The sequence below is a fragment of the Myxine glutinosa genome, chromosome 5, assembly GCF_964187855.1.
Source record: "Myxine glutinosa chromosome 5, kmMyxGlut1.1, whole genome shotgun sequence".
In the NCBI taxonomy this organism is placed as follows: Eukaryota; Metazoa; Chordata; class Myxini; order Myxiniformes; family Myxinidae; genus Myxine; species Myxine glutinosa.
The window spans coordinates 154,851,521-154,864,498 of record NC_136265.1 but is presented as its reverse complement, the minus strand read 5'-3'; the positions used below and the strand labels follow the sequence as shown (position 1 = coordinate 154,864,498).

At 43.8% G+C, this 12,978-nt stretch overlaps 1 protein-coding gene across 3 annotated transcripts in view; it reads right to left on the bottom strand.

Annotated features, from left to right (window-relative positions):
- LOC137426905 (putative helicase with zinc finger domain) overlaps positions 1-12,902 on the bottom strand; it is a 331,899-nt gene extending 318,997 nt beyond the window's left edge. For 2 of the 3 annotated variants that reach the window (XM_068115906.2, XM_068115908.2), the window contains exons 1-4: positions 12,841-12,902; positions 11,889-12,245; positions 11,507-11,552; positions 1,831-1,918 (exon numbers count right to left, since the gene is read on the bottom strand). In XM_068115906.2, coding sequence (XP_067972007.2) covers positions 1,831-1,918; positions 11,507-11,552; positions 11,889-12,194 — 440 coding nt within the window. In that variant the 5' untranslated portion in view covers positions 12,195-12,245; positions 12,841-12,902. Of the gene's footprint in view, positions 1-1,830; positions 1,919-11,506; positions 11,553-11,888; positions 12,246-12,696 lie in introns of all 3 variants that reach the window. The other variant, XM_068115907.2, reaches the window with a different exon arrangement.
- Between the last annotated feature and the right edge of the window lie 76 nt (positions 12,903-12,978).

The following is a 12,978-nucleotide window of genomic DNA, read 5'->3' as shown; positions in this document are numbered from 1 at the left end:
GTCAAAGATCAAGGGAGAAGCCACCCCAATTGTTACTCACAAACAAATATTGTATTAAGATCACACAAGAATAACAGTTCAACAACAATAGTATTGAAAAGTACAGTCAATATGTCCTATGATGGTACCATCAGTTGTGTAATATATAACTCACTGTGCTCCAAGTGAGTGAAACAAGAACATTCCCCAATGTCTCTTATTCCCGGCTTCAAGACGAAGTTGATTCGCTCCAGCAATCGCCAGAACGATGTCCAATCGAGACCAGAATCCCGTGCGGATGGCAAGCACAGTCACACAGCCCAAAGCTGCACAAAGGCGCCCTCAAGGCGACTGGGAAATCCAAAGGCGCCCTACAGGCGACTGAGAGATCACACCCTCGGGTATTGGACGAAGTAACCTTCAAAAAGCCACGTCACGCACATGCCCCAGATCGACGTCTGAATGCGGTGGAGATGGTCGAAAAGAGACGAAAACCGCGAGCGAAGCACAAGTCCTGCGCGAGTCAAAATGGCGGACGACCCGGTCTCGTGGCGCACGGCACGGCGATGATTCTCTCCTGAATCGATCGCAAAACCTGACACGCGGGTTGACTGGTCACAGCGATGACAACTCTGTCGTAGGAATCCCTTTCCCAGAAACCCGAAAGTTCGCAAGTGACTCTGGCTCGCCAACGTTCGCTCCAGACCAAGCAGCCGCTATGCTTCTTGTCCGACCTCTCTCGCTCCGCCCTCTTTCTTTTTCTTCGTTGTCCGATTCCCGATCCGGTTTCCTGTTTCTTTTAACATTAACTTTTTTACCTTTTGAAAACAGTTAATGAACAATAAACCTTTTGAACACAATAATAGTACATGGAATCAGAAATATTTACAGTGGATGAAAACCACCACAACGGAAGTGACGAATCCGTAACACATCCCCAATCCAAAACAAATGATCTTTTCTACCCCGTTAATCACCCATCCCCAAGCCCACCTGAGAGATTCCTTCTGTATCCATCTTGTACACCCTTATCCACCGCTCCCCTACTCTGCTTTCCTCCCCACACCCATTGTTTGTCCAAGTTTCCCTCTATTTTGGCCTTCAACTCTGCTGTTGGTGTTCCACCCACTCTCTACTGTCCTGACTCTTTCAGTGTACTAGCTCTTCCACGAGCCTTGACCTTCTATACAAAATAGTGGGAATTAGCAAGGATAATGTTTTGATAGCATGGCATGCAAAATTACTTCATTTTCACGAGTTTATAAAAAACAAATACATCTTGATCCTGCAATATTGGTGGAAAATAAAGATCGTCAATGATGCCGCCAAAACACTTGCCCCAGCACTATGGTGTGCCCGATATAAACACAGTAGCCAATAATTGTAATTCATGTTATCCTGAAGAACAATAGATCTCATTTTGAAAATGTCGAGTTATTAAAGCACATTACAAAACTCCCTTATTTATATGAATAATTGAGGTATAAAAAAAACCCATCCAGGAAACTTCACCATGTGAAAACCAAAAGCTCAATAGACATGGGAATGAGCATAAACTCATTGAAGCACTTAGTGTTCAAGATCTCACATAACCTTACAAACAGAGACTATTCAAAAAAAAAAAAAAACGCAAAGAGAAGGAGTAAGTAATCTCCTGTTGCTCAAAAGGTTGTTTCTTCTTCAGTCAGACAAACCCAGTGTGTGGAAACGACGTACGTCACCAGCAATAAGTGGTAAATAACATATTTAAACATTTATAGTGCAAAACTGGTTAGAGAAACAGCCAATTGAGGCAGCATGCACTGGCAACATGTAATATATAGAAATAATGTTTGCTTTGTGGATTCTTACCCTTCGCACAAAGCGTATTCCTCTGGATCTGCCACCCCGCGAGGAGGTCCCCGAAATCGCCATTGAGCTTCCATCTCCCCAGCCAACACTGCCATCATGACAGGAAGCAAACAGCTAAAAATATATACATTGATACTTAGCAAATATATGTCTGTTTAACACCTGTGTTGGTTGGCGGGGTTTCCTAGGGTGTGATAAATGCTAAACTACTTTTCCTAAAATTAAAAGTGAACAACAATTCTGTTAACACTCACTTTTACTTGCGATTACGTGTTAACCAGTAGAGCTTTAACAAAGGTGCAAGTTCTAATCGAGGACACAGCCCCAAACAGCTTAAAAAATGGCGTGTATATTTTACATTTATAAATAAGTAAACAAATAAACAAAACAAAAAAATGTCATGCATAGTTCAATACTTGTGAAATCCTTAAAATAAGTTGTTGAGCTTTGGCTTATGTTGACCTTAAAATAATTGGTGGTTGAATTCAGTGGCCTGACATGCAAATCCTCTTCAAATTTAAAGTCAATCAGGTGAAAATTGACAATTTTAGAAATTTGGCCTATATGTTAACCTCAAAAATAATTGGTCGTTAAATTGGCAGACTTGACGTGCAAATCCTCTTCAAATTTTAAGTCAATCAGATGAAAATTGATTATTTTTCAGATTAAATTTGATGATTTCAAAAGTTTGACTTTGTGACCTCAAAAATAGTTGCTTTCCTAATTCAGTTACCCAATATGCAAATCCTGTTCAACTTTCAAGTCAATCGGTCCATGAAAAATGACCGTTTTAGAAATTTGACCTCAAGATGATCTTTGACCTCAAAATCAATAGGCTTCTCAGTTGGGACTCTCTACAACTTGGTAAAGTTTCATGACTATACGTTTAGAATTGCGACATGTAGGCAATTGACAAACAGACAGACAGAATAACACACACAACCAATCAATATACGTAGTTGAAATTTTTAAAATTTTCACAAGTAACAAATTTGCAAAGGTAAAAGGTATATAAATAAATAACTTACGATGGTATGTCAGTCTTGGTGATCGTAAGAATATATAAATAAATAATCCAAAGTCGTGTGCTGGCAGTGGAGATAATGGTGTATATAAATAAATAAATCATCCAAAGTTACGTGTTGGTAGTGGAAATAGTAAAGGAGTAAGTAATGTCCTGTTGCTCAAAAGGTTGTTTCTTATTCAGTAAAGTAAAGGAGTAAGTAAAGTAAAGTAAAGTAAAGTAATTAAAGTAATTATAAAACAGGAGTGTCTGTCTGTCCGTCTGTCCGTCTGTCCGTCCCTAAACTACTCCCTCAGTTTTGGGGCTAGCCTCGCCAAACCTCCTGTGGAACGTTTTGGGGTCCCAGCAGATGTTGTAAGGTAGGGTTCTATGGCATGCATTTCATGGCATTCAAAATGGCATTCTATGGCATTCAAAATAACAAGGGTTCATAAATTCCTCAAAAAAATTGATTTTAAAATTGACTCGATACCGAGATGCTCCGAATCCGGAAGTGAACACATGACAATAATGAGCTCGTTTGATAATACTGTATATCAATACAATCGTCATTTAACACAGTATTTTGTTGTAGTATCAAATTATGATTGGAATGTTTGAATTTCCAACCGTGCAGAACTGCTCCATATCCGGATATAACGTCAGCATGGATTAAATATTTGTTTATGTCACGAGTGTTGGTAAAGGTTCATTTTTTATATTTATGCCCTTTAATTTGTGATTGGAGTTATGCTGTTTGGAATGAAAAGAGATATTGAGTTCAAATGAATGAGGAAATGACATGAGGGTTTCTACTTTCTAACTGTGACATTCGCGGATCGCCATATGCAGATTCGCCATTGACTGTGTATAAGACAATTCAAACAGGGTGCGTTTCACGAACCTGCAGTGCAAGTCCTTCACGAACCTGCTGTCCATGCTTGATGGTCGACTACAGGTGGCACAGGAATGTGGAATTTATTGGTTCATGGTTTCCCATTCACCATTTCCGCATTGTTTGCTTGCTTTCAGCTCCCCACCCATGCATGGCACGGGTACCTCGCTCGTGTGCATATAATACATATATATACATATACAGTATATATATATATATATAATATAATCCAAAGTCTCGTGTTGGTAGTGTACATAGTGAAGTGTATGTGAATAAATAAGTAAATAAATAAATACAGAACTTTTTGAACAAATCTGCATTCCATGTTTCCACTCCCCTCCCATTCCTTCATCAATTTCAATAACCCCAACCATTCAAACATATCCCCGACAGGTAATCTACTACATAAGAGAGCCGTTGGTCTGTATGTGTCTGTCTGTGTGTGTCACCATTTTTCTCAGAGATGGCTGAACGGATCTTCGTCAAACTTTCAGAGGTTCATCAGTGAGTGCCTGCGAGTGTTTTAAGCCAAAAAATATTTCCCCCCCCAAAAAAGTTCATTTTTTTTTTTTTTTTAATCGCTCTATTGTGCCTAAGCCTTTTTGATTAATGACAGTTATACACAAGTACACATTCGCATAAATAAATACAAAAAAATCACCAGACATTTGAACACAAATAATAAAACGATTCCGGAAGCAGTCAAAGTTGGTGATAATGCTTCTTCTTCTTCTTCTTCCTGAACGTCATCAAACTTAACTCAGAAACATGATGAACAGCACATTCAGCAACATATATTCAACGAAAAAGGTAATATGATGATTTGACATTTGTGATGGCTTCTGATTTGGATGTAATTGCTTTTCCATTATATTTGCCCTCATTTCAAATATGTTAATGTTTCTTTTTTGCTTGAGCAACGCCGGGTACTCCAGCTATAAACGCTTTTATACTTTACTCGGGGTACAAATCCAAATAAAACTTTGTCTGGGGGGTAACATAGGCTATGTGGCCGCAGCCTCATTCGGGGGTGTGGGTGACCGGGAGAGGGGCGTAAATTCTCTATGTAAATGTGTACCGTGTAGCGCCACCTGGTGATGGTGGCAGAGGGTGTTACAATTTCCTTTTTTGCCTGTGCAAAACTGAGGTTAAAGCACTCTTTGCATGGGAAAGTTTTTCCTCCTTCCCTTCTCCCCTCCCCCCCCACACCCCCCAAACAGAGGGGCCTGTCAAAGCCAACGCCCCCCCCCCCCCCTCCCCAGGCAATGCCGGCTACTCCTGCTAGTCAGAGATAAAGCGAAATGGAACCCCAACTTCAAAAGGAACAAACACCAAAATGACCTCAGTAACCTGGTTTATGAAAGAGGTAAAATCAATGATCAACATTTGTCATCACAAAATAACATTTTTTTAAAGAGAAAAAAAATGTTCTTCAATTATTAAATCTGCCTTAACACACATTTTTACATCGCCAATGTGAGTTTTGAAATTCACATTAAAATATAAATTTGTTTGTGGAAGACAGAAGCTTAAGTTTGGTTATTCATTGACACGTGAGTCGACACATGCAAAACAACAGAGCGACAGTTTGTAGATGAGTCGAGATTCTAACCCAGGCTAGATAGCTTGAAGGTGAGTACGAATAACTCTTAGCCATCCTGCCAACACAACAACAACAACAACAACAGGCATTTTAAGGCCATTTCCCTGCAAGAGCGGGGGTTAGCCTTGCGGTCCCCATGACAATCTTCTCCATTTTGCCCTATTTTTTGCATCTCTCCTTGTTAACCCCCTTGCCCGCATTTCTTCTTCGACCATCTTTAGCCAAGTCTTTCTCGGTCTTCTCCGTCCTCTACTTCCTTCTACATTCATTTCCATCACTCTTCTCAACCAGTCACTTTCATCCTTCCTCAACACATGACCAAACCATCTCAAACTGTTCCTCTTCACAGCATCAATCACAGGCTCTATTCCCATCATCTTTCGCAATTCATCATTTGTCTTCCTCTCTCTCAACGATACTCCGCACATCCGTCGAACCATTCGCATTTCCACCCTTTCCAGCCTTCGTTGCTGCTCTACGTTCATTACCCATGTCTCGCTCCCATAAATCATAACACTTCTCACACATGCAGCATACACCTTTCCCTTCAGCTTCAACGACACTCCCCTCATCATCAGCACGCCACTCAGTTCCCGAAACTTCTTCCATGCACATCTCACTCTAGCAACCGTTGCCGAGTCTGGTCCACCTTCTCCATTCAGCATGTCTCCGAGGTAGCAAAATGTTTTCACACCTTCCAGCTTCACGCCGTCTCCAAGATCCAACTCAACATTTCCTCCATCTGCAGCTCCCTCTGTGCACACCTTACATTTGAATGTAGCTCCCACACTGGTTAATGACCCTCTCAGACCACTACATTTTTGATGAACCCACGCATCCTGCCAACACGACGGAATACAGATCTATAAATGTATGTGGTGATAAGTAGGCCATACCATTGTTTTGAGGAAATTGCAAATTCTATCGACGATTACCGCAAAACTGCTCCATTTTGAAGAAAGCAATTCGTTTTCTTTTGTTACCAAAATGAAAGGGAACATGATAAGGATGAGGAGATTTTTGTCGAGTAAATTATTCTGCAAAAAAACCCCAGCGCCGATATGAGCAAGGAACACCAAGGCATGACGTCTTCTCCTTCTTTACAGTAATGAGCATTAGCATCAATTTCTAGCCAATACGGTTTTATACTTTCCAATAAAAGGTGTCAAAAAATTTGCTCTTCAAATGTAAAATATATTTGCCACAATTTATCAGTGAAACAAGCATTCTGAGTATTGCGCTGCAATACATGTCCCCTATCGGCAGTCTGTCGTCCAGAAAACTGTTGTGGAAATTCCCAAAGTTCAAAGTGCCATAACTTTGTCAAAAATGATCGAAACGTCGTGAAGTTCGAACTTGATCTGTAACTTATCATGAGGAAACCATGTACCAAGTTCGAAATCATTAGCATTAAGAGTTTAGAAAAAAAGTCCGGAAAACTGTTCTTTGCGTGACGGACTGACAGACGGACAGACGGAGGGACGGAGTGCAAACCTATAGTCCCCTCCGGTGTACACCGGTAGGGGACTAATAACAACAAGGGAAATGCAACTCAATTGTGTACGCAGCCCGGCATGAAAGAGCCTTTTATAAAATAAATTTTAAATACAAGATTCACATTTATCAAAGAGCAAGGTGACAGACTGTAAAAGGTAACAGACAGACCGACAGACAGACAGACAGACAGACAGACAGACAGACAGACAGACAGACAGACAGACAGTGGACAAAACAAGCAAGGGGATGAATGAACATGAAAAGAGGTGAGAGAAAGAGGAAGAGGAGAGGGGAGGGGAGGGCACAGGGTAACCTGCACACAGCATACAAGAGGGCTGGGTTAGGTAAGCTTCATGGGGTTAAAAAAGACAGAAGGTAGAGATGGAGGATGATATGAAATAGTGGTGTACTGCCTGATTGAAGCCCTGGAAGGAAGAGTGGGAGAGCACAGCCTCTAGAAGACAGTGCCACACGTGGGAGAAAAGTGCAACAAAAGAGCTGAGGTGCACGATTAAGCCTGGATATTAGGAATTTCATCAGGATGAGGTTACTAATAGGATGGGTGAATCCTGGAGTTGCTCGATCGAGCACGTACCTCCGCCTCCACCACAAATATTGAATCAGTTTGTTCTCATCACCGACCCAACTCATCCACCAAGTTTAGTCCGAATCCATACACAACCTTTTGAGATATCGTGCTATATATAATTTCTGCCCCAAGCTCTCAATGGTGAAGAATCACTCAAAGAATTGTCATATCCAGATCTGGATCTTCACCAAAATGAAATCAATTTGTCGTCGTCACAAATCAAACCTCTTCACCTCTCCACCAATCTCTATACACCTTCTATAGAGGAGGTGATTATGGCCTGGAAACCCCTAAGCAGTAAATTGGATGTAAACCTTGGGTGAGGGGTGTTATCTATGTTATTACCTCAGTCACCAATGGTGGACGGAGGTTATGTATTCACCTGTTTATTTTTACGTGCGGAGGATATCGAAAAATGTTGTGGACGGATTATGACAAAACTTGGTGGACGAGTTGGGTAGGTAACAACAACAACAAAACAACAACATGCATTTTAAGGCCATTTTCCTTGCGAGAGCAGGGGGTTAGCCTTGCGGTCCCCATGACAATCTTCTCCATTTTGCCCTATTTTCTGCATCTCTCCTTGTTAACCCCCTTGCCCACATTTCTTCTTCCACCATCTTTAGCCAAGTCTTTCTCGGTCTTCCCCGTCCTCTACTTCCTTCTACATTCATTTCCATAACTCTTCTCAACCAATCACTTTCATCCTTCTCAACACATGACCAAACCATCTCAACCTGTTCCTCTTCACAGCATCAATCACAGGCTCTATTCCCATCATCTTTTGCAATTCAGCATTTGTCTTCCTCTCTCTCAACAATACTCCGCACATCCACCGAACCATTCGCATTTCCACCCTTTCCAGCCTTCGTTGCTGCTCTACATTCATGACCCATGTCTCGCTCCCATAAATCATAACACTTCTCACACATGCAGCGTACACCTTTCCCTTCAGCTTCAACGACACTCCCCTCCTCATCAGCACGCCACTCAGTTCCCGAAACTTCTTCCATGCACATCTCACTCTAGCAACCGTTGCCGAGTCTGATCCACATTCTCCATTCAGCATGTCTCCGAGGTAGCAAAATGTTTTCACACCTTCCAGCTTCACGCCGTCTCCAAGATCCAACTCAACATTTCCTCCATCTGCAGCTCCCTCTGTGCACACCTTACATTTGAATGTAGCTGCCACACTGGTTAATGACCCTCTCAGACCGCTACATTTTTGATGAACCCACTCAGCGCACATTGTACATTGAATGGAGTTCACTCCGACATCCTTCCTGCACACAGCACATGGCCACTTCCCAGTTCTTTCCACCTCACCACATGCTTTAAAACTTGCCATCACCTTCGTCATTCCTATATTCACCTTCAGACCTTTTGTCTCCATACATTCCTTCCACTTGTTCATCTTTTCCTTCAGTCCATCCATACTTTCCGCAATCAACACCAGATCATCTGCATACAACAACTCCCACGGTAAACCCTCCTTTACGTTCTGAGCCAGCACCTCCATCACAGCTACAAATAGTAGTGGACTTAGTACCGACCCCTGATGCACTCCCACCTGCACCTCAAACTCACCACTGTTCCCGTCCTTCGTCCTTACAGCTGTGCGCGCTCTTTTGTACATTGCCTTCACTACTCTGATCAACCATTCCTCCACTTCTAACTTCCTCAATGCCCATGTCAATACTTCGCGTGGAACCCTATCGAATGCTTTCTCCAGATCAACAAACCCAAGAAACAACTTCTTCCTCTTCTCCATGTACTTCTCCTGCAACTGCCTCACAACAAAGAGCGCATCTGTCATTCCTCTTCCTGGCATAAATACAAGCTGCATTTCGTCGATCTTCACCTTCTTCCTTATCCTCCTCTCCAACACCCTTTCCAATACCTTCATTCCATGCTCCAATAACTTTATTGCTCGGTATGAGCCACACTCCAGAGGGTCACCTTTCCCCTTGTATAGAGGGACGAGGGTACTCAGTTCCCAATCCACTGGAATGTGGCCTTCTTTCACCACCAGATTACAGATCTCTGTCATTCTCTTCACACCCCAACTTCCTGCTGCCTTCAACATATCTCCCACAACTCCCGTCGGCCCTCTCGCTTTTCTAGTCTTCATTGCTTTTATCGCTTCCTCAACTTCCTTCTCAGTTATCTTCTCTGCCGGTCCTAAAACTGGGTTACTCTCTATGTTGCCATCCCATTCATTCTCTGTATTCAACAGCATTTCCATATATTTTTTCCATCTTCCTTTAATTCCATCTGGGTCCTCAACGATTTGTCCCACTTCATCCGTCAAGCAACTCACCCCCATCACATCACACCTCTCTTTCGCTATCCGCTTTGCAATCCTGAATACCACTCTCTGACCCTCTTCCGAATCCAAGCGTTCTCCGAACATTTTCCTACATGCCTCCTGCGCCTTTGCCACCTCTTTCTTGGCAGCCTTCTAACTTTCATGCTCTGCTTTTTCTGCTCCCGTACCCTTCGCCTTCTGCCACTCCATGAACTTCTTCTTCTTCTCGTCAATCCTCTTTCCAACTTCATCATCCCACCACCATGTTTCCGAGTGCCTCGGTGGTCCTTTTGTCCATCCACATACCTCACCAACGGCTCCCAACAGACTATCTTTCATTGACATCCAACCACGTTCAAGCTCAACCACATCATCCTCTGCCCTACTCAGCCTCTCTTTTAATGCCTCCCTTATTGTCACCTCTTTCAACCTCCACACCTTCATTCTTGGTTGGTACTTCACCCGCCGAGCTCTCCTCGCACCTTTCACCCTTACGTCGCAGACAACCAAGTGGTGCTGTGAAGTGGTGGTGGCTGTGAAGTGGCTGTGAAGTGGTCCTCCTCCCCCGGGATCACCTTTGTGTGCCGGAGGTGCCCCCTATCTCGCCTACGCACCGTCAGGTAATCAACGGTTGTCGTCGACCCACCTGTCGTGTATGTAACAAGCTTATTATCCCCTTTCTGGAACTGAGTATTACAAATCAACAAATCAGCTCCATCAGCAAACTCCAAAATCCTTTCACCTTCTCCATTTCTCACACCATATCCGTAACCCCCATTAACTCCCTCAAAACCGTCCATACTCCTTCCCACATGTCCATTTAGGTCTCCTCCTACCACAACAACTTCCTCATCTTTCACGTTTTCCATCAGCTTCTCTATCGCACACCAGAACTTGTCCTTCTCTTCATCGCCCCGACCAACCTGCAGAGCATATCCCGAGATGACGTTCACCAAGAGGTTTCCAATCATCCTTTTCACCATCATCAACCTATTACTCACTCTCGTCACACTCACCACACTGTCTACAAACTCCTCAGAAAACAGGACACCAACACCATTCACGCCCTCCAGGCACCCTTGCCACACAAACTTGTATTTCTGTCCCTGCCTACCCTTCACCATTCTCACACCACTTCCCTTCCATCTCGTCTCTTGCACACAACATATGTCCACTCTTCTTCTGACCAATACTTCCACCACTTCTCCTGATCTCCCTGTCATTGTCCCTACATTCCATGTCCCAAACCTCAGAAACAGATCTCCACTTCGGGCTGTACCCTGCCCATATGTAGTTGTAATTGTCATGGTTCTCTTTTTGAGGAAATGTTTTTATGGCCGGATGCCCTTCCTGACGCCAACCCTCTTTGTCGCCTCTTACGACACGCAGGGATACGGTGTACCTATTCTAACCAGGGTACACACCAGGATGGGTAGGTAACAAGAACAAGCCAATTTGATTATGGTCCAGATCCAGTTCCAGATCCAGATCCAGATCCGGATTGAGGTCCGGATCCAGGTCCGGATCCAGGTCCGGATCCAGGTCCGGGCCTGGATCCGCATCCAGATCCAGCCTATCAATGGGATACAAAACGTAAACTGCTCAGCCTGGCGGAGGTATGCGCTCTACCGAATGCTGTTCTAGTTTCTTACCCTATCCTTGCTTATTGCTTGTCATTTGCAAGTAGCAACTGATCCACAAGTATATTGAAGGTTTTGCAGAGTAATGTACAGCAAAGGTGTTATCACGTCAGTATGATAGGAACAGCAAGTAACACTCACGTTTTGGTATCGTGGGACAGGACGATTCAAAATTGCTCGCATCACCCTGTTGGTAACACAAAAGTATCGTAAGCTTTTTTTTTTTAGCAACGTCGGAGGTATAAAGAAGCCATTTGTTGATGATTCACATTCATAGTGGCAAAGGGCCCAGGTTAAGCAGGCTCAAACCGAGGCAACCACCTGCACGTATCACATGCAACGACATCCTCAGGTATTCGAACCATTCACCATCATGAAGCATGCGTCTGTTTTACAACACCTACCAATGTGCAACTTAAAACACAGAAATGCTTAAAGCAGATCTATTCTCAACAACCCCAGCATCAGAACACTGGGGAGACCTTCACCCCAAAGAGCAACGTACTCGTGGAGTACAACTTGCCTTGATTTGCACTTCAGATGCATCCTGTACGGAATAATTGTTTCCATCTTCTTTGGCAAGGACTTCCCTTTGGGTATGATCACATTGAAAAGGTTGTCCATTCATGCCTTCCGTATCCATCCCATTCCCCACCTTGTCCCGGTCACCGAACAGCTGCACACGACTCGCCCCTTCCTTTGCGAAGGCCTCGATGTCCTGGTGGCCATCACAACATACACATGGTGGCTCCTGCTTGCCAGTGGGCACCTTTAATCCGCGGGCCGCCTGCCCTGGCCGTTCCGTCCCGTTTCCCACCAGCGATGGCATTCCTTCCAGTTGGCCCTGCTTTATAATTTTTTGGGCCGCCACCACCACCACCTAGCAAACACAACAAAACTTCAGGTATGTGGCAAATTCATGCAAAGCCGCTATCGAAGCATGAAGTGACGTCATTTTTCTATTGTAAGGGTCAGCTAGCTACACGTTGGAAACTTTTTAGTCGAAAGTGGACACAACTCCACCCACTGGCAATCTTCTTCTTCTTCATTATTAACCCCGAACCTCGCAGTCCTCCTCGTCCTCCCCCCCCGATGATTTGTTGCCTTTAATTAAACAATTGCGCAACAACAGCTGGAAAGTTAAACAAGTTAACCGAGTGGACACTTTACCAAGTGGAACATCTCGCAAGTCATAACGACGTGTTCAACAACGACCAGATTGTCCTTTGGGTGGAGGTGTCCGTTTACTAGAACACCTTTCCTCCTCACCATCCTCCCAAGACGCCCCGAAACCAATGACAAACTGCGGTTTCACTAACAGTAACACTTACAAACTACGATGTAACACTCGATATCAGAGTGAATCTTTCCGATTCGAGGTTCACGACCGTGCAGAGGACACGACCCGTGTTCGTTGTATGGCCAGGGGGTCGATACGCGGAGGCCTTGTGACGGTGTTTTTAATTGAGACGTACCGATAAGGACGTCACCCTCAACAGCAGGACTCCATCTTCAAAAAGGTACTTCCTGCCGAGCGCAAAGCACTATGGGGGAACAACGTGCCTGCTTCGCTCAGATCTACTGAATCTATACACTCCACGTAAGGAAAATCT